We start from the raw sequence: 19370 nt of genomic DNA on the forward strand, positions 1-19370 counted from the left end.
TTCAAATGACTTGAAACCACTTCCATTATAAAGCTAACTCAATTTTCTGTGTCTCCACAAAATCGTAGCAACAGAAGATTTCTCTAAAGGCTCCATCCATGCTCATCCTTCACCCCCTTTTAGATCACAATGCTCCCAAATATCTCAAATCACTCCATGGCACACTCCAGCACCTAATAAAGACAATGAATGCAAAATGCAACCTAGACATGGCTAAATCATAATCTATATGATGAAAATGCTCATGGATGAATGGATAAAACAATGCAAATATGCAAGATATCAACTCCCCCAAACTTGTTCTTTTACTTGTCCACAAGTGAACTTTCTAGAACTCATAGGGAGAGAGGTTTGAAGGTGGGAGCTCATAGCCAAAAGAAACACAACTAGCAAACACAACTAGCACACTCTCTTATTACACTCTAGCTTCTCTAGGCGTATCTCAACTGTTTTTGCCCTTACACTCATCATCAATCATCCACATATTCAAATCAACCAACTCTCACATTCATTAAGCACAAAACATTAGGTGAATTCTTGCAAATGGTCAGTTGCTCCAAATCATTTGGTTGGGTAAGGGAAGGCTTTTATTCAAGTGATTCAAGAGGTTCAAAACATATGATCTTTAAGGTGGTTTACTCTCGAAACAAGTAGACTTGACATTCCACATAATATATCTAAGAAAAGGATCAACTCATGCATACAATGCTCAATCTCCATTGTTCTACCAGTTTCCCAAACATACAATTACACAATCATTTCTCAATGTCAAACCCAATTCACATCTCTCACCAAAAGATTCTAAAAACATCAGCTCTTTCTCTTTGAAATCTACAAGGGATTTTTCACAACCTCAAAACATTTCTTAGCTCCTAACAACTTTGTTAGCCCCCTTTTCTTTCTTTTCTTTTTCTTTTCTCTTTTTTTTTCGTTTTTCTTTTCCCTTTTTTTTTTTAGGCTGGGGGCCAAGACTTTTCAAAACTTGAGCTAGAGGCTTCTCTACTTATCCCAATAAAACAATTCACTTAAGCACAAAGAGTCTATTCTTTTCCTTTTTCATTTCTCCCAAATCATAATTACAACACTCACTCCCACCTATAGCTAGACAATAGAGTGCCCAATCTAGCAAGAATGAAGATCAAGCATTGTCGTTTCCGATACTCTCAACATTATGCACATGTAAGACTTTCCGAAAAAGGCCTCACTCATCAAACAATGAAAGCTTAAAAGGAGGGAAAGGTTTTGGGAGTGGTCTACCACTAGAGTTTGTCAAAAAAAAATTGGCATAAAAGATGTAACAACTCAAGTGTGTATAGCCATGACTCAGTACACAAGGGACCATGAGCAAGAAGCATTAAGTTTGTTCAGTTCAAATAAGGTTGTAGTTGGCTTCAAAGACTGAGTTTCAGCAATCAACAAGTTTCAGGAAGAGTTTTCAAGGCTCGAAACATATAAGTCTTTTTGAGAGGTGCAAAAGCTACTCAGGTGCAACGTAGTGTTCTTTACAAGGCATTTAAAATCATTTCTCCCAATGCAAGTGAATGCAACTTATATGCTCTAGACTCTTCTAGAAATGCAAATGATGCAAACTAAATGATTGATTTTTTTTAAAATGCAAATAGGTATGCAATGCATGACTCAATGAAACAACATCAAAGCAAACATGATCAAATACTTGGTACCTCCTCCAAACTTGAGTTACACAGTCTCTGTGTTGTCAAGTAGAGAAAGAGATACCGAAAAGAAGACTAATATGCAAAAATAAAATGGTATATACAAGGGAGTGTGGTGGGTTACCTTCTATGGGGAATGAGTAGAGGGAGATGCTCCCTCCTCGTCGTCCTCAGGTGGTAACTCTTCAAGGTGCTCATCAGCAGGAGTGCAAATCTCTTCAATGTAGAAGGCTTGCCCGAACACAGTTGGTTTCCTCATTTTCTCCTTGATGTCAAATTGGAGGATGTTCTCTTTACCCAAATGGAGATCAATCGTGCCTTCCTTCACATTAACAATAGCTCCTGCTGTAGCTAAAAATGGCCTTCCTAGAATCAATGGGTCTTGAGCCTCCTCACCCATCTCAAGCACCACAAAATCTGTAGGTATCTCATACCTTCCAATCTTCACAGGGAGGTCCTCTAAGATGCCCACAGGATACTTCACTGAACGATCAGCTAACACCAGAGAGAGTCTACACTTCTTGTACTGAGTGAATCCAAGCTTCTTTGCAACAGACAAAGACATCAAACTGACACTAGCTCCCAAATCGCATAGACATTTCTCAAATACCATAGGTCCAAGAGCACAAGGTAGTGTGAAGCATCCTGGATCCTCTAACTTCTCTGGAACATTAAGCCTCTGGATGATGGCACTGCACTCATGGGTGAGAATCATCATGCCTTCCATCTCCTTCTTCTTTGCAGCTACAACATCTTTCAGGAACTTGCTGTATTGAGGAATCAACATGAAAGCATCAATGATGGGCATTGCAACCTGAGCTTCACTCATTTGCTTCTCAAACAGAGCCTTGTACTTCTCTAGCAGTTGCCTCTTGAATCTACCTGGGAATGGAAGCTTGGGTTCATAAAGAGGAGGAACAAAAGAACTTTCACTTGCTGGAGTAACAACTTCACCATCTTGTATTGTTTTCTTCTCTTCTCCAACCTTTCTTTTACCTTTAGCTTCCATAATCTTCTCCAAAATCTCATCATTGGTCTTCTCATCAACAATTACCACATCATCATCTAAGTTGATGGCCACCTCCTCACCTAGTTTCTCAGCATCCTTGGTGAGGGTTCTAGGAGGTAACTGCTTACCACTCCTAAGGGTGATAGCTTTGGCCTCCTTGGAATTTTGGTCAGATTTTCCAGGTAGAGATCCTTGCTGGCGATTCTGGTGAGTGTTCATGGAAGCAAAATGATTCTCTAAATTCTTGACTGTAGAAGCAAGGTGTGAGAATTTGTTGTTGAGCTCATTGTAGCTCCCATCAATCTTGGAATGAAAGTTCTTCAACTCATAACCAACATGCTTCTCACTTCTAGTCTGAGACTCCAAGATTTGTTTCAGTAAGGTATCAGTGCTGCTCTCTTGAGGAGCAGAGGAACCAGACGAGAGGTTTTGCTGAGGCTGATAGCTGCCTTGCTGGTTGTTTCTAGGCGAATAACCACTCTGTTGGTTGTTGGGATAGGATTTTTGTTGGTAGTTGTTGTACTGAAAGTTGGACTCTTTTTTGTACCAGCTACCATTGTTGTTGATGAAACACAGCTCTTCTTGACCTTCCAAACCCTCAACCTCATTGACAGCAGGTGGATCTTCCTGCTTGGAGTTACCAACAAACTTCAGCTGCTCTTGGGTGGCTTTTTCAGCAATGAGTAGGTCGATCTTGTCTTCCAAAGCTTTGATCTCTTTCCTCGTCTGTTTATCATATGTTCTACTGCCTCTGTCGTGGTCTCCACTGTAAACTGCATCACTCTTTACCATGTTGTCAACCAACTCTTCTGCATCCTCCTCAGTTCTCCCCAAGAAAAACCCATTGCTAGCTGTATCCAATCTGGCTCTGTACTTAGGAAGAGCACCACAGTAGAATGTGCTCAGCAAGCTCTCCTTAGAGAAGCCATGGTGTGGGCATTGAGCTTGGTAGCCCTTGAATCTCTCCCAGGCTTTACTGAAGCCTTCCAAGTTCTTCTGTTGAAAACTGGAAATCTCGTTTCTCAGCTTAAAAGTTCTTGAAGTAGAGAAGAACTTCTCCAAGAATGCTTTCTTGCAGTCATCCCAAGTGGTGAAAGAGTCGCTGGGTAGAGACTTCTCCCACTAACGTGCCTTATCCCCCAAAGAGAAAGGGAATAGCTTGAGCTTTAAGGCATCTTCGGACACACCATTGGTTTTTGACAACCCACAGTAGCTGTCAAACCTGTCCAAGTGATCAAATGGATCCTCTAGAGCCAAGCCATGATACTTGTTGTTCTTGATCACGTTGAGGAGTCCTGATTTGATCTCAAAGTTGTTGGCTGCCACAGCGGGTGCTCGGATTCCCAATCTATGACCATGAATGTTGGGGCGGTCGTAAGTGCCAATGGGTCGAGCTGCTCGCTGTTAGTTTTGAGGTATGTCTCCCATATCAGTATCCAATCTCTGCAAGTGAGCATGTTGCTCTTCTTCTCTTCTCTTTCTAGCACACTCTCTCTCTAAAGCTCTGATGTCTGCAGCTCTTGGAACTAGGTTTGATGGACCTCTGCTCCTCAAGTTCATACACCTGTAGATTAAAGGGAGGTGAAGAAGAATCAGTAACAAAAGAAAATAAAAATGACTTAGTCTCAAACAAGTGACTAAATCTCAATGTTGAAATCTACTCAGAATTTGGCAACGGCGCCAATTTGATGTTAGGAGTTTTCAAAACTCCTAAGACAAATGTTGTAATATAAATGATTGTCGAACCAGTTCTGAGGGATATCAAAGCACTGAGAATGCAAGTACTCACTTAATCTAAGTGCAACCATGATTTAGATGGGTTTTAAACTACTACTGATACTAGAAAGCAATAACAGAATGATACTTTCTTGACTAAAGGAAAAGAGAACTCATGGGCATAGGGATTAGACCTTGGGTGATCAAGTATCGAACTAAGGATAACAAATGATTAATCAAACTATCAACCTTAAGCCTAGACACAATTCTAAGCAAGCTCTATGTCTAGATGAATGCTCATTTGCTAACATATCTCAAACATCAAATGTCTTTGGTTGAATAATATGAAAACAATCATTACTAACAAGTCTATTAGCTATCTTAGCACCTTTAACAACAAATGTCATTGGCAAAGTATGCTAAAAGCTTAGAAGAGTTGTCTCGGGTATTTCCTCGAACACCTTTCGGGTGAGAAATGCCTAAGGATCAACAACTGAGAGGCCAACTCAGAAGATGCATTATTAATACTCTACTAGCAAGGAACAATAATGATCTACACTAAAACATCCTAGAACTAACCTAATCACCCTTGATCTCCCTAACCCATGAATTCAAAAGGTGATTACTCACTAATCTCCATGATTCCTCTTAAACTCATATTGGATTTCAGATTAATCATGTAGAGAAATAGATAAGAAATCAACAAGAACACAAGATGAAAGCAATGAAATCTGAATCAAAAGAAGTTTTTTACTAGTTCTTCTCTAGCAAAGAGATTATTTTTGCCTCCCATGGCTTACAAAAGTACTTAACTTAAGTTTAAAAAGTGTAAAACATCAAAATAAATGACCAAAAGGCCCCTGAAATAACATAAAAATCGTCCAAGCAAAACACGCGGAGTGACTTAGCATAGTCACTCCAAGAGGTCGCTCCCGACGCGTTTCTTCGTGTCTCGCCCCGTCAAAACGCGAGCTACTTGATCTGGTCGCTCTGGCTGGGAGTGACTTGAGCTAGTCGCTCTGGCTGGGAGCGACCTCGGTAGGTCGCTCTGAGAGGTCGCTCCAGAATGCTCGAACAGGGTAGATATGCCTCTAATAAATTGGTCATAACTCCTTCATTACATCTTCAAATGACTTGAAACCACTTCCATTAAAAAGATAACTCAATTTTCTGTGTCTCCACAAAATCTTGGCAACATAAGATTTCTCTAAAGGCTCCATCCATGCTCATCTTTCACCCCCTTTTGGATCACAATGCTCCCAAATATCTCAAATCACTCCATGGCACACTCCAGCACCTAATAAGGACAATGAATGCAAAATGCAACCTAGACATGGCTAAATCATAATCTATATGATGAAAATGCTCATGGATGAATGGATAAAACAATGCAAATATGCAAGATATCAGCAGTTATTCCACAAAGAGATCTATAAGATATTGTTTTGATATTCAGATTTGTTTCTTGACTGTTAAAGAAGATTGATAAATGTAAAAATGTCTCATTCGAATATGATATGTCTATAGCCGAGTCTCCAACATAAGACAAGTTTGTTTTAAAAATAAATAATTTGATTTTTCTTATATTATATAATAAACATATATTATTTACTGATAATAAAAATATAGTTATTCATCCATCACAAATAACTATGCAAATATGTGAATCAAGTACAATAATCAAACAACATAACGATTTCCACATAGAAATTTTTTAAAATATATTTATGTTATGTAGTCTTATTTTATATTCTTTAAATAATGTAATACAATATTATACATTATTTTTTTAGAATTGAGAAATACATATAATATCTTATCCGCGCGTAGCACGGATAAAAAATCTAGTCATTATTAAAAGAATCAACAACTGTTTTAATACCAAACAATAATAATGTTTTTTGCCTAAAATAACTTAAAACTTCAATTCAATTCAAATATATACCATATCTTTAATTAAATGAAAACGTTACATAAAGGGATACTGAAATTACGTCCAGATCCTTAAGACAAAAAAGTCTCTAAAATATTTTCAAGATTATAACTTAAAGAATTTTACTCGAAATATTAAATTTTCAGAACAGAATTCATGAATAAATATTTTGAGTAAACGTTTTGAGAAATTTTCTGAGCAGACATTTTTGAGAATTTCTTCTGAACATATTTTGTTTTATCAATTTTGTTTACAGATTGAATCTTATAAATAATTATAAAATATTAAAAATATTTCGGTGAAAAAAAATTAAATAATGTAAATATAAACAATTACAATTTTTTAAAATTGAATATTATTAAATATATTAAAACATATAGATTGTAAATCATGTTTATCCATTTGTCAGGGTATGTCAACATATATTTAAATAATGTTTGTATTTTTAGAATTAGATTTTGAATTCTTTATATGTAAATGTTAATCTGCATTTTGTTACTAGTTCTTATTGTAAAGTCTATCACAAAATTAAAAATTTGATATAATATTTAACGGTTTATCAAAAAGAAAGAAGAGAAGAAACGGAAACATTGCACTAGTCGATTTTTTTTCATCAAAACCTTATCCTCTCGTCCCTATCTCTCCCTTCAACCGTTCATCTCTGCAACTCCGGTGACCGGCGCGTGGCGGCTCTGTTAGCGCCACCGCCGGTCCCTTTAGCTTTATTTTCATTGTCTTTAGTAGATCTCGTGTTTAGATTATGTTAGGGTGGGTTTCTAGTTAGGCGGAGGGCTTTGGTTCGAGGAGCTTGTGTCGGGTCACGGTTTTCATGGAGGTCGTGTGGCTAGTTGGTTGGGCCCGCCTCCGGTTCATGGTGGTCCCTTATCGAGTTGTGTCTCGGATTCCTTCGTGCTTGTTTGGATTGGTTAATCGGATGGTCTGGTAGCGTCATGGTCTTGGCGGTGGTTTTGGAGTTGATTGCTGGTGTTGGTCTTTCCGATTGGTGTCTGTTGTATCTTTAGCAACGGGTTTGTTTTGGCGGGGCCAAATGTTCCGGCTTTAGTTTCTATAACAGATTTCTTGTTGGTTTGGCCTGGTCTTGTTCCTGTGCTCGGCGTTTCTTCTTATCCGTATCAAGGTCGCTATGCTAGGAGTTGGTTCAAGTCTGGTTCGTGGTTCGTCTTTTGGATGTGGTCTTGTTGCGGGAGCATATACTCTCTCTTCCTAGAAGCTGTGTGTTTCTAGTGGGGTTATTAGCGTCGCAATGGGTCCATCCTTCAGTTCTTCTCTTGCAAGGAGGTGGCCATTCTTCAGTCGGTAGATGGCTGAGTTTGGGATGCGAGGGTCCGCGTGTAAGAATTGGAGGTCTTGGAAGGCGTTTTCCCGGTCAGAGTTCAAGGTTTTTATCTTGTGCTTGAGCTTGTTTTCGGTTTTGGCTCCTCTTGGTAATGGTCGTGGTGAAGTTTCTGCCTTTGCTCTGTGTTATGTTGCAACTATCTCGGCCGTTTAGAGTCTGGTGGGGTTCTTGGTGTTCACGCTTCGCTTTGTAGCAGTGTGGTTATACTCGAGCTCTTGTCTTTCAGCTCTGTTGGCGATATGCAGATGGTATGATTGAGTATTATGGATTTGGAGACCCTCTAGTGATTAGTCTCAAGTTGGTATGAATGTTGTTATTTTGTTTCTCTAGATAGTCTGGTTCCTATAAATCTCTTAGGTATAGGTTCCCGTAAATCATTCGGGCTTTGTTTGCCTGAGTATGGCATTATGTTTGTAAGTTTCGTTTCAGAACTCTGTTTAATCAAATTTCACTTGTGACGGAAAAGAAAAAAAAGAAACGGAAACATTGGAAAGGGAATAATGATATATTAAACGAACGACTATACAAGCGATTATGTAATCGTGGAATGGGTTAGTTACTTGATGGCAGTGTAGGCAAATTGAAACTTGGGTACTGTCCTCTTATACTGGAGCGAACCTAATCTGGTTTTACTTTTGAACTAGGTGTTTTGCCCGTGATACGGACTTTATACTAAAATAAATCTTAAAATAACTCAATATTCTATTTTTTAATTATATAATTTATGTCTTTTTAACTTCTTACTAGAAGAATTTTTCAGATAACAATACAATATATATATATATATATAAATTATCTTTTTTAATTATATTTTTATCTTTTGAATAATTCAATATTCTATTTTAACTATATAATTAAAAATTTTATTTGATTAATATTTAGTTATATAATTATGTTTTTAACTTTTCACTAAAAAAACTTTTTCAGATAACAATACAATATATATATATAAATTATCTCTTTTTTTAAAATATATTTTCAGACTTTGGATAATTCTTACTATTATTAATTTTAATCAATTATATAATCAAATAAATTAAATTTTATTTTTATTTTTTAATTTATTTATATATTTTATTTATTAATGTTATAAACAATATTAACCACTCTAACTTTTAACATGAGAGGATTCTAAAAACTTACTTCATAAAATAATAGTATAGATCTGTTCCTGTTTTTTTTTAGTAATGTATGTTGTGGACTTTGTGGTCTAAAAGGCAAACCGTCACACGCTTTGGTTGGTTGCTCGGCCACTTGATTGATATTAACAAGCTTTTTCATTAATTATTTTATTTTTATTTTTTTTAAATACGTGACAGATTAGGATAAGTAGTCAAAAAATTGTCAAGAGGCTCTCTCTTTCCTCCGTTCTCTCTCCAAAATCTTTCACGGAGGAGATTAAGAGAGTACTCTGATCTTTTTGTGTTTCTGATCAGTTTGATCAGATGTTTGCCTCTGGGAAGCGGTGGTTCTCTTAACACCATCTTCGCCGGCTTTTGACTCCGGGAAACTGTGATCCTTTTCACTGTTTTCGCCGGCTCACCACCGGGGTTCTCCCGGTTCCGTTCGATCAGCGTTCTAGTGGTTTTTTGTTCAATCAATTCTCGCTCTCAATCTTCGATTCTCGATTCCTCTCCTTGTTAAAGGCGTTTCTCATCTTCGAGCTTTTCCTCTATCTATAAAGATGATCGGTGTGCATGTAGGAATCTCGATGATTGGGTTAGAATGAAATCGATTGATTTGTTTGAAGCGCTTGATCTGCCTAGCCTGACTCTTCGGCTGATCTGGGTTGAGAGCCGTTCGTTTTGAACGGATTCTCCTTCGCTTAGGTCTCGTTGACGGTGGAGCTCCGCCGTATCGTCTTGCTGGCTCCGGAGGAAGCTGTATCTCTCGCGACTTGACGCGTGGCCATTGATTGCTGGGCAATCGACCACGTGGTGGAAGCATGAAGATCACTTCCCCAACGGTTTTCTTTTGGGCTTATGGCCCAAAAGTTTTATGTACGATGGCCCTTTGTTTTAGGCCTTTTGTCTTTTTCTTGTTTCGGGCTTGTCCTAGTTTGGCCTTGTCCATTAATAAATTACAGTGACAAAAAAAAAAAAAAAAGTAGTCAAAAAATTCAAAGATGGAGACAAGTGAATTACGGGACGCCTTTTGTTTGTGTGTGTTTTCTACTATTAAAAATTTAATCGTTGGTCTTGTGCCGGTTTATCATAACTCCAATGGCTAACGCCAACGTTTCCTCTGTCCTGCAGCTTCTTTTTCTTCTGATTATCTTATCTGGCAATGCTGTTGATTCTACCTCTATCGTCAAGTATCTTCCTGGCTTTGAAGGTCCTCTTCCTTTTGAGCTCGAAACCGGGTTTGTTTGCTGAAAAACTCTACCATACTAAACCGGGTTTTGCTCTGAGTTTGAAGTTGAGTATCTATGACTTTCTCTTGAAAGGTATGTTGGTGTTGGTGTTGGTGAGGAAGAGCAAGTGCAATTGTTCTACTACTTCATCAAATCTGAGAGGAATCCAGAAAAAGACCCTCTTCTCCTCTGGTTAAGTGGGGGACCTGGTTGCTCTTCAATCTCCGGTCTTCTTTACGAGAATGGTAATTTGACTCACTTTAACTCACTGTTATGTTGTGTCTCTGAATCAAGATTACAAAAAGAACAGGGCCTGTGACTGTGAAATTTGAGGTTTACAATGGAACTCTTCCTTCCTTGATCGCTACTACATATTCATGGACTAAGGTATCACAAAGTGTTGTACATTATTCAAATATTATGACAAATAAAAACTCCCAATTGTTTATGCCTCATTTGTTTTTTCAAGTTGTGCATCAGATATCAAGTATAATATATTTGGATCAGCCTGTTGGAACTGGCTTCTCCTACTCAAGAACTCATCTTGCTAGCAAACCAAGTGATTCAGGAGAAGTCAAGCTGGTCCACGAGTTTCTTCAAAAGGTTTTAAAAAAAAAAGAAGATTTAATTGGTCATCTCTTGAAGCATCTCTTATTTGTGCGGATACATACATTTACGAGCCCTTTTATTTTGTGTGGTTGTTGTTGGTTGTGCAGTGGCTAAACAAGCATCAAGAGTTTTTGTCCAACCCTTTTTATGCAGGTGGAGATTCTTATTCCGGTATGGTTCTTCCCGCACTCGTTCAAGAAATCTCAAAAGGAAACTATTTATGCTGCAAACCTCCAATAAACCTTCAGGGCTACGTGCTCGGAAACCCGGTAACCGATATTGAGTTTGATCATAACCATCGCATTCCGTTTACTCATGGAATGGCACTGATCTCTGATGAACTTTACGAGGTATGAAACTACTGTTGTCTGAAAGTAGATAGCAAAAGTAGCTGAAAACTCTTGTTTTGTGAGCAGTCGATGAAGAGAATCTGCAAAGGAGAGTATGAAACTGTAGATCCAAGTAACAAGGAATGCTTGAAACTCGTTGAAGAATATCATAAGTGCACTGATAGAATAAACTACTCACTTGTCACGACGCCATTGTGCGAAGATGACCCATCTCCCGATTGCTATGTACGTGATCCATCTTACGTACACTCTGTTAACTGTTTGATAATGTTTTTACGAGTTTGCATTTACAGGATTATAGGTACGTGTTAACTACCTACTGGGCCAATGATGAGAGTGTGCGCAGGGCTCTACACATTAATAAGGTAATAGATGAGTATGACAAAAAGTTAAGATTCACGATATTATGGTGATGACGAGGAACTATGATTGCAGGAGAGTAAAGGGAAATGGGTACGTTGTGACTGGGATATGGCTTACACTAATGACATCAAAAGCAGTGTACCATACCATATGAATAACAGCATCAATGGCTATCCTTCTCTCATCTTCAGGTGAGCAGAGTTTTAGCCTCTTGCTATAAAATCAAAGGCTTTTTTTTCTTCTTAACTTATGTTTTGTTGGGTGAACAGTGGTGATCATGACATGTACGTGCCTTCCCTTGGAACTCAAGCTTGGATTAGATCGCTTAATTATTCTGTCACTGATGACTGGAGACCTTGGATGATAGGCGATCAAATCGCCGGGTATATTACCTTCTTTTTGTTCATTCTCTTGTTGTTAATTTATTTCTATTGTTGTATGAACTCATTAGATTTGCTCTATTTTGGCAGATACACTAGGACTTATGCCAATAATATGACATTTGTGACTATCAAAGCAAGTCTTTCTTTGTTTCCACTCAAACATTTTGATAGCTGTTTTTGTCACTTTATGTTTATTAACTGAACCGTGTGCTTGTAGGGAGGAGGGCACACTCCAGAGTATAAACCAGAGGAGAGTTATATCATGTTCCAAAGGTGGATCAGTGGCCAACCTCTTTAGCAACAAGTCCAAGTTCAGGACGGGTCCTGGCCATATAACTTGGCTATGGGCTATTCTGAAACATTGGTCAAGAACCCCCAATTTTTTAAGAATAATCTACATAAAGTATATAAATCCCAAATTATTATAGCAAAATCTTATCAATGTTTTTATTAAATTGTTTATAATTTCCAAATTCTCAGAACCCGTCCAACAACATTATTATTTTATCGAAGCATCTGTATATGACTATTTCGTCTTATCGATAAGAAACCTTTACTCTTCAAGTGAACTTTTAATGTGCTATATTATGTACTTTTATTCTGCACTTTGATGTAGCACTTATATTTGAATCTTTTAGAAGAAGAACATGTCCGAGTGTTTTGGTCGGATGTCGAACCGAAATCTTTTTTATTTTTGTGGTAAGCCTAACGTTAGCAAGGGGAACTGTTTCAACCATCATTTTAAGGTTTTTTTCTTAGTTTATGATTCAGTTAGTGAAGAACCAAAGATGTGTATTGTGATTATTAACGAGAGTGCTAAGATGTGGAACTAAGTAGAATCATACAACTTTCCCTGCACCTAAGTAGTATCTTTAGGCCCTTCTGGTCCAAAACCTTCAGACATGAACTCTGTTTGCAAGTACAAACTCAACAATGAAATCATGTTTTTGATGGTGATGACAGAAGAGCACAAACATAAAGTAGATACTAAAGTAAGCCGGATCTTGTACAGAAAACAGGAAGATCAAAATTACGCAAGTACCTATTCTGAGAATCCTCTCCTGCTATGTTTGCTGTACGTTTCTCTTCCTCTATTCTGTCCTTAGCAAATCTTTTCCACTTGATGTTATCACAATATGTATATATATATAGTTGGACGACAAAGAATGAGACCAAGTGCAGACATAAGCGAGTATATCCACTTTGACTGTTAAAGCCTTACTCTGCCTTTGTTCAAGAACGAGGTTGATCACTCTTTTTCTTCAGAGGACAACGACACTGGCTGCTTCATGGGATAAACAATGTAGGCTCCAGTTAAAATACGTGTTGCCTTTCCTCGGCAAAATATCTGTGATCCAACCCAAAAATAGAGGATCAGTAGTAGCATAAGCATTTAATAGTGTATCAAACTGGATAGGTAGAGTATAGCAGATTAGCAACGAATTCCACATATACAAACTAGAAAAAAGGTATAAATCATATCCATAGAAATGCAAAAATGAAGAAAGACATAAGCCGCCGATGATAGCATCTTACCGACTGAGCGAGTATTCTTATCCATCAGATATTATCAAGTCATTCCCACAAAGAAGAGGCCTTTTACTAAATGAACTCTGACTTGTTTACCGTACAAACTCTTCTTGAACATTCTCAGAAACTGCAATTTTTTCATTCCTTTGAATCGTTCATCCCTTTTCGATGTCTCTGATACTTTAAAAGAAATGACAAACATCCTCTCATTACCCTGAAAAAAAATAAATTTTAAGGGAAAAAATGATACCCTGAAATTTTTACAAAATTTACCTGTTCAAAAAACGATGCTAAAACAAAAAAAACTTACAGTTTGATCAATAAGAACGTCGCAACCCTTGCTAGTATCCATCAAGAATTGACGCTTTGCAGGCTGGTTAATGAATGGTCTAAGAACTATATCTCTGCCTAATTTTTGCAGCACAGGTTTCATACGTATGACTCTCTTTTCTGATATTCGTATCAGAGACGTATGCAACAAAATATTAAGACCACTTCCAACATCCAACTCACTGTCTTCCAGCAACCGCATCACATTCTCATATGTCTTATTATTGAGAAAACAAGCAATATGACGAAACAGAACCTTCTCGTTCCAATCTAACCTGTCGTACAGTGCTTTCCCAATTTCCTGGTTTAGACTACTAGGCATTGTTGCTCCCACCACATCTAAATACTCTTTTGGTGTAATATTTAGTGCAAAAGAAATATCGTCCGCCATTTTTTGAATTATCTCTGCTTCAGAGTCCCTGATTGGAAGAAAGATGATGGAGTAAATACTTTAGAACTTAAAATCCAAAGTAATAGATAAAACAGATTACTTACCAGTCTGGGAAATAATATCCCTTATGTTGGTTTAATACAGTCAAAGCTTCCACCCATTTCTGTTGCTTGTGATTGTCTACTGTATACCCTTTCTTGGAGGCCTTTCCAAGGTCCAGGATCTGAGTCCTGATATGAGCAGGTTCCACACCGTAATAAACGGGTATCACTTCTTGACCAATCTCTTTGCCGCACTTTATGATCTCCACCAACCCATCCAAGCACCAGCTCGAAGACACGTAGTTATTTGAAAGCACAACTACAGCTATTCTTGATTCTCTTATCCCATGTTGCTCATCGCCTGGCACAAGCATATCATCAGTACATGCAGTGACCTTTCTGATACTGAACTCCTTGTACAAGTGACTGATTAAAGTTTTGCGAACATCCTTCCCATAGAAGCTTAGGAAGACGTCATTCTTCCAACTGCGAGAAGAAGACCCACTTGATACTGGAATGTTAATCTTGTGTGCACATTCTTGTGTATAGTGACTCTGTTCATCCAAAGAATAAGAGTCTGAAAAGAATATCACCTCCAGTTTCGAAATGTTTGGGGATATTCTTTTTAAACTTTTGCAACCTTTCATCGATACGTAACTGAGTCTAGAGATGTCTTCTATCCGCTCAGGAACTTCTTCAATCTTGGTTTCATCTAGAAAGAGATGTGAAATATTCCTTGAGATATGAGGAAAACTTCTTAACTGTGAGCATCCACTGAAGTTGAGGGAATGGAGAGACTCCAAGTCAATGTTGGCTGGAAGATCCCGCAGTTTTGTGCATCTTTTCATGTCTAGCTTCCTCAGTTTCTTGAGACTACGAATAGAGGAAGGAATCGTCACCAGACTACAGCAATCTTCAAGATACAGTTCCTCAAGACTGGTAGCCTTTGAAAGATCTGGGAATACTTTCAGGTTTTTAGATCTCCGCAAATCCATCGTCTTGAGGCTTTTAAGCACCTGATCATTACACAAGAGGGCAACCGGAAGTTAAAGATATGTAACACATGTCAAAACTTCATACAGTTCAAATTTAAACTTGTTCATAGTAAATCTGATTACTCTTTCATTTGCCAAAATTTAATATATATCCAAAATTTAATAAAACTTTACCTCAACTCCTTCCCACAATTTGTGAAGTTGACTATCCGGCATTCTGAGCTCAACAAGATTTTCTGCACGAAAGTTCAAAGGCATGCTTGTCATTGAGCAGCCCCACCATTCCAGTAATCTAAGTTGGCGCCAAATATGGTTTTTGCCTTCTTGTAAATGCATGGACCCCCACCAGTACCATTTTCGTAATCCAAGTTGGCGCCTCCTACGGTTTTTGCCTCCCCGTAATTGCAAAATGGTTTCTTTATCCTCCTCTGAGACCCCGTAGATTCTTAGAAACCGAAGGTTTTTCATCCCACTGAATGCGTCCTCGCTAATAGATAATTCATCCTCGATTTCACGTAAGTTCAAAAATATGCCTAAAACACTTTTAGTTCCCTGAAAAGTATTTAGAAACCAAATCTATTGGTAACTAACATGCTTAGAAAAAAAAAAGGTATCAAGTGAGGCCAAACATAGAAACTTACAGTTCCATCAACAAGTACATCATAGATCTCCTTAGAATCCAATAAGAATTCACGTTCTCCAGGGTCCTGAATACATGGTTGCCGAACGATTTCTCTACCCATTTTTTGCAGGAAATCGTGCATCCTTATGATCTTATCCTCTGATATCTGAATGAGGCACCGTTCAGCTAGAGTAACAAGTCCAACATCCACATCCAACTTACTATCTTCAAGCAATCCTTTCACGTAGTCACATGGTTTATGATTAAATAAGCATGCTATGTGACGGAATATAGCTTTATCTTCTTCTTTTAGCCTGTCATAGCTGTCTTTTAATGTTTTATCAACCTGTCCAGCCATACGACTTACGAGCTTAGGCATCCTCTCTTCCAACTCCTCCTTCCTCAACCCAGCGAGGGATGAACCCAAAACGTTGAGAGCCAGTGGAAGATTCCCGGTGAGCTCTACAGCATCACTAGCAAGCTCCGTAAAACCATCAGGTGGAGAGTCTTGTCCGAACGCACATCGGCAGAACATCTGGGAAGCTAGCTCTTTAGATGGGTAATCCACCTCATAGATACGATCAGATTCAATTCCGCAGGCCCTAAGAAGCTCCCTGTCCTTCGAAATCACTACAATTCTACTTCTAGGACCAACCCATCTAGTTTTCCCCAACACGGCATCTAAGAGGACCTGGTCATCCATATCATCAAACACAACAAGAACTTTCTTCTGCCCTAACCTATATATCATCGTATGTAAACTATGTACCTTTATGTCCTCCTGGTCCAAAATTTCAGACAGAAACTGTGCTTGTAAGTCCAACTTGGTGTTGTAGTCGTAAGAGTTGGCCCTAGTATAAATCTCCTTAGTCTTGTCAATAAAAATGCTTCCTTGGAACTGACAGGAGAGTTGACTAAAGAGAGCTCGTCCTATGCTAGTCTTACCAACACCAGATGGACCCCAAATCCCTACCATTACCACCCTCTCTGACTCCAACTCCAACAACGAATTCATGTTTTTCATGTGAGCTTCGATTCCAACAAAGTCGTCAAAATCATTGCATGCTGTTGAACACAGTTTGTTGGAAACATCATTGACGATTTTCTCAATCATCTTTGCTTCGTCAGACCTAACACAAACCAAAAATAGATAGCATTTAGAAGTAAAATCACTCGAGCCACTATATTTTTTTTTCTAAAATAGAAATTGCTATTTTGAGATATATATATTTAGAGAAATGAATAGCATTCATGTATAATGTATAATAGAGACATACTTTTAAATTTACAAAATGATCTTTTAACTTTTTACTCTGACAATTATAACCAATCTATTGTTTACATAATAGTTGTTACAGGAATATTTAGTGTAAATAATTTCATAATTTTATGAAATGTTAAAATAAATTGGGTTAGTTTTCAACTTTCACAAATAAAAGATATTATTTGTAAAATTAGAAAAGAATATATCAATAATATTTTTTTTTAGAAAAAGAAATAGAAAAATATATTGGACACAAATTCATCTCTATTATAGAGTTTTCTATTTTAAAGAGAAACAAAATAAGGAAATACATTGGAAATGATCAAAAAATGAATTCAAAATTAAGAATGAACCAGTTCCGAGAATCCTCTCCGGCTATGGTTGCTGCGTGAGTCAACGCTCGCCGCCACCGAAGCTTCTCTTCCTCCTTTCTGCCTTGGCAAGTCTTCTCGAAGATCACTCCAAAGCGTTCAGTTTGTTTCTTGACATGAGAAGGATCCACGTCATAGAAAATTGGTATCAAAATTTGGCCAAGTTCTTCCCTGCACTTGATGATCTCCACCAACTCATCCAAGCACCAGCTGGAACTTGCGTAGTTATCAGAGAACGCGACAACAGAGATCCTCGATCCTCTAATGGCGTTGATCAGCTCATGGCCAATGGATCTGCCTTTTACAATCTCATCGTCCTTGAAGGGAGTGATTAGTTTGCGGTTGAGCTCCTTGAGAAAGTGGGAACGGAATCTGACGCGCACGTCTTCCCCTCTGAAGCTGAGGAAAACATCGTGTGGACAGTTGATCTCTGAAGAAGAAGAAGCCATGTGAAACTCAGAGAGAAGTATGAAAGGCTTAAGAAGAATACTTAAAGTCAAAAACAAGGAAGTGGTCAATATTTAAAGAGTCATTGTTCTCTAAAGAGAACAAATCCTATAGGGACCACAAACAAAACTACTTACTTTCTCAGATTCCAAACACAATAAGAAGAAAGATGATGACTCCTTTAGACACTAGTCACTAAGAAGAAAAGAACATCCATGAATTTTCATGTAATATAAAAATCCAAATAAACTCACCATACTCCGTAACTTTGGTTTTCTTGTCATCTTCACTTGAGCTTGCGTCCTTGCGATGGAGATCGAGTGAGGAACTGAGAGCTCAATGAACAAACACAAATCCCAATGATGCCGTTTGTTAATTGGTTTGTGGAAGAAAAGTCTCAGAAAGTCATTGGGCCCAGGTTCAAGTTTTTTTTCAAAGCCCAAATATGAAATATTTATCATATCCAAATATGACAAGTTTAAATCCGGAGTTGTGTGTTCAAAAAAAAAAAAAAAAAAATCCGGAGTTGAATTTATTTTCTATTGGTTTTGTGATTCATAAATTTTAATTCAAATTGTGTATTATTAAATCATATGCATAATAACTTTTATTTTATAATGGTTTTTGTTGAATTTGAAGAGAATTCATTGATAAAAAAACTACATAGACTTGAAGCTGAATGAAAGTTTCATATTATTAAATAGTAAATTAAATCTATATGTTAAATTTTGAAATCAAATTAAATTTACTGATTTCCAAATAAAATTTGTTGACAAAAAAAACTAAAATCAGTAATTTTTCTTTGGATTTGTAAATTTATATAGAATTTTTAAATCAGTTAAATATATAAATGGATAGGTTTTTACAGTGCTAGCTCTCTACTTCTTTCAGAATTAGAAACTAAGCTAACTACTGTTTGAAGTTAGTCTAATGTTTATATTGCAACACGCACTATTTGGTAAATAAAGTAGAAGCAGAGCTTTAAATCAATAATTATCTTAGATGTTTGACAACTTGATTCATTGCTTTATTTGCTTGGAATTAATTAATTAACCGATAATGGATGGAACATGCTTAAAGAGAAAATTGATGTTGACCCATGTTCAATTTCTAGTGTTTTGTTTCATTCACACACCACTTTCCTCGGAGGTCAGATTTTATTAGCTGATTTATCCTCTCCACCAACCCTACAGTCTCAACTTGCTTTAATTTGCAATCTAGTCTAAGTTCATGAACTATGGAGTGTGAACAAATATCAATTTACAATCTAGTCAATGTTACATGAACTATGGAGAGTGAGCAAATTTTAATTTACAGTCTAGTCAAATAAAGATGTAAAATTATAACATTAATGAGATCAACACAAAATTATTCTTTCTTTTTTTACCAAAAAAGCACAAAATTATTCTGCTGAATACCTCCATAGGTTTCAGAAATGTTAATTTTGCCCAAAAACATACACTAAAACTCTTTCTCAAAAAAAACATACACTAAAACTTTGTCTAAAATCATTTTCATATAAGGTTTGTTTGTTTTGATTTATTTTGTTTCACTTGTTTCCTTTCCTTAAACCAATTCAGGTATGCATTCTCTTATGTACTGCATCTTAATTCATATGAAATACATAAACATT

General features: G+C 37.2%; 2 protein-coding genes and 1 non-coding gene across 16 annotated transcripts; 2 read left to right on the forward strand and 1 right to left on the reverse strand.

Annotated features, from left to right (window-relative positions):
- The first annotated feature begins 3604 nt into the window (after positions 1–3604).
- LOC117133852 lies at positions 3605–3711 on the forward strand. The gene has a single exon (XR_004457893.1). It is a non-coding gene; the product is annotated as a small nucleolar RNA R71 (small nucleolar RNA).
- Positions 3712–8972: 5261 nt separating this feature from the next.
- LOC103863921 (serine carboxypeptidase-like 7) lies at positions 8973–12285 on the forward strand. Of its 9 annotated transcripts, none has more exons than XM_033289890.1 (11): positions 8973–9688; positions 9944–10050; positions 10135–10286; positions 10352–10644; positions 10758–11000; positions 11067–11225; positions 11294–11365; positions 11436–11554; positions 11633–11746; positions 11834–11879; positions 11964–12275. In XM_033289890.1, the coding sequence occupies exons 1-11, from the start codon at positions 9671–9673 to the stop codon at positions 12042–12044; spliced, it is 1404 nt and encodes a 467-aa protein (XP_033145781.1). In that variant the 5' UTR covers positions 8973–9670; the 3' UTR covers positions 12045–12275. The 9 variants fall into 9 exon arrangements, with proteins under 9 accessions (XP_033145781.1, XP_009139930.1, XP_033145780.1 ...); XM_009141682.3 differs by lacking the exon at positions 8973–9688 and having other exon boundaries at positions 9814–10050; positions 10352–10428; positions 10522–10644; positions 11834–11893; XM_009141679.3 differs by lacking the exon at positions 8973–9688 and having other exon boundaries at positions 9829–10050; positions 10352–10428; positions 10522–10644.
- Positions 12286–12521: 236 nt separating this feature from the next.
- LOC103863922 (disease resistance protein RPS6) lies at positions 12522–17964 on the reverse strand. 6 transcript variants are annotated; one of them, XM_033289886.1, is made up of 8 exons: positions 17273–17964; positions 15675–16785; positions 15208–15585; positions 14102–15054; positions 13587–14025; positions 13151–13490; positions 12789–13052; positions 12522–12655 (listed from the first exon to the last, which is right to left on the reverse strand). In XM_033289886.1, exons 1-6 carry the CDS (start codon positions 17737–17739, stop codon positions 13317–13319), a joined length of 3522 nt encoding a protein of 1173 aa, XP_033145777.1. In that variant the 5' UTR covers positions 17740–17964; the 3' UTR covers positions 12522–12655; positions 12789–13052; positions 13151–13316. The 6 variants fall into 6 exon arrangements, with proteins under 6 accessions (XP_033145777.1, XP_009139931.1, XP_009139932.1 ...); XM_033289887.1 differs by having other exon boundaries at positions 12601–13052; positions 15675–16346; positions 16425–16785; XM_009141683.3 differs by having other exon boundaries at positions 12586–13094; positions 13304–13490.
- Positions 17965–19370: the final 1406 nt, after the last annotated feature.

This window comes from Brassica rapa, chromosome A04 (assembly GCF_000309985.2).
Source record: "Brassica rapa cultivar Chiifu-401-42 chromosome A04, CAAS_Brap_v3.01, whole genome shotgun sequence".
NCBI classification, from domain to species: Eukaryota; Viridiplantae; Streptophyta; class Magnoliopsida; order Brassicales; family Brassicaceae; genus Brassica; species Brassica rapa.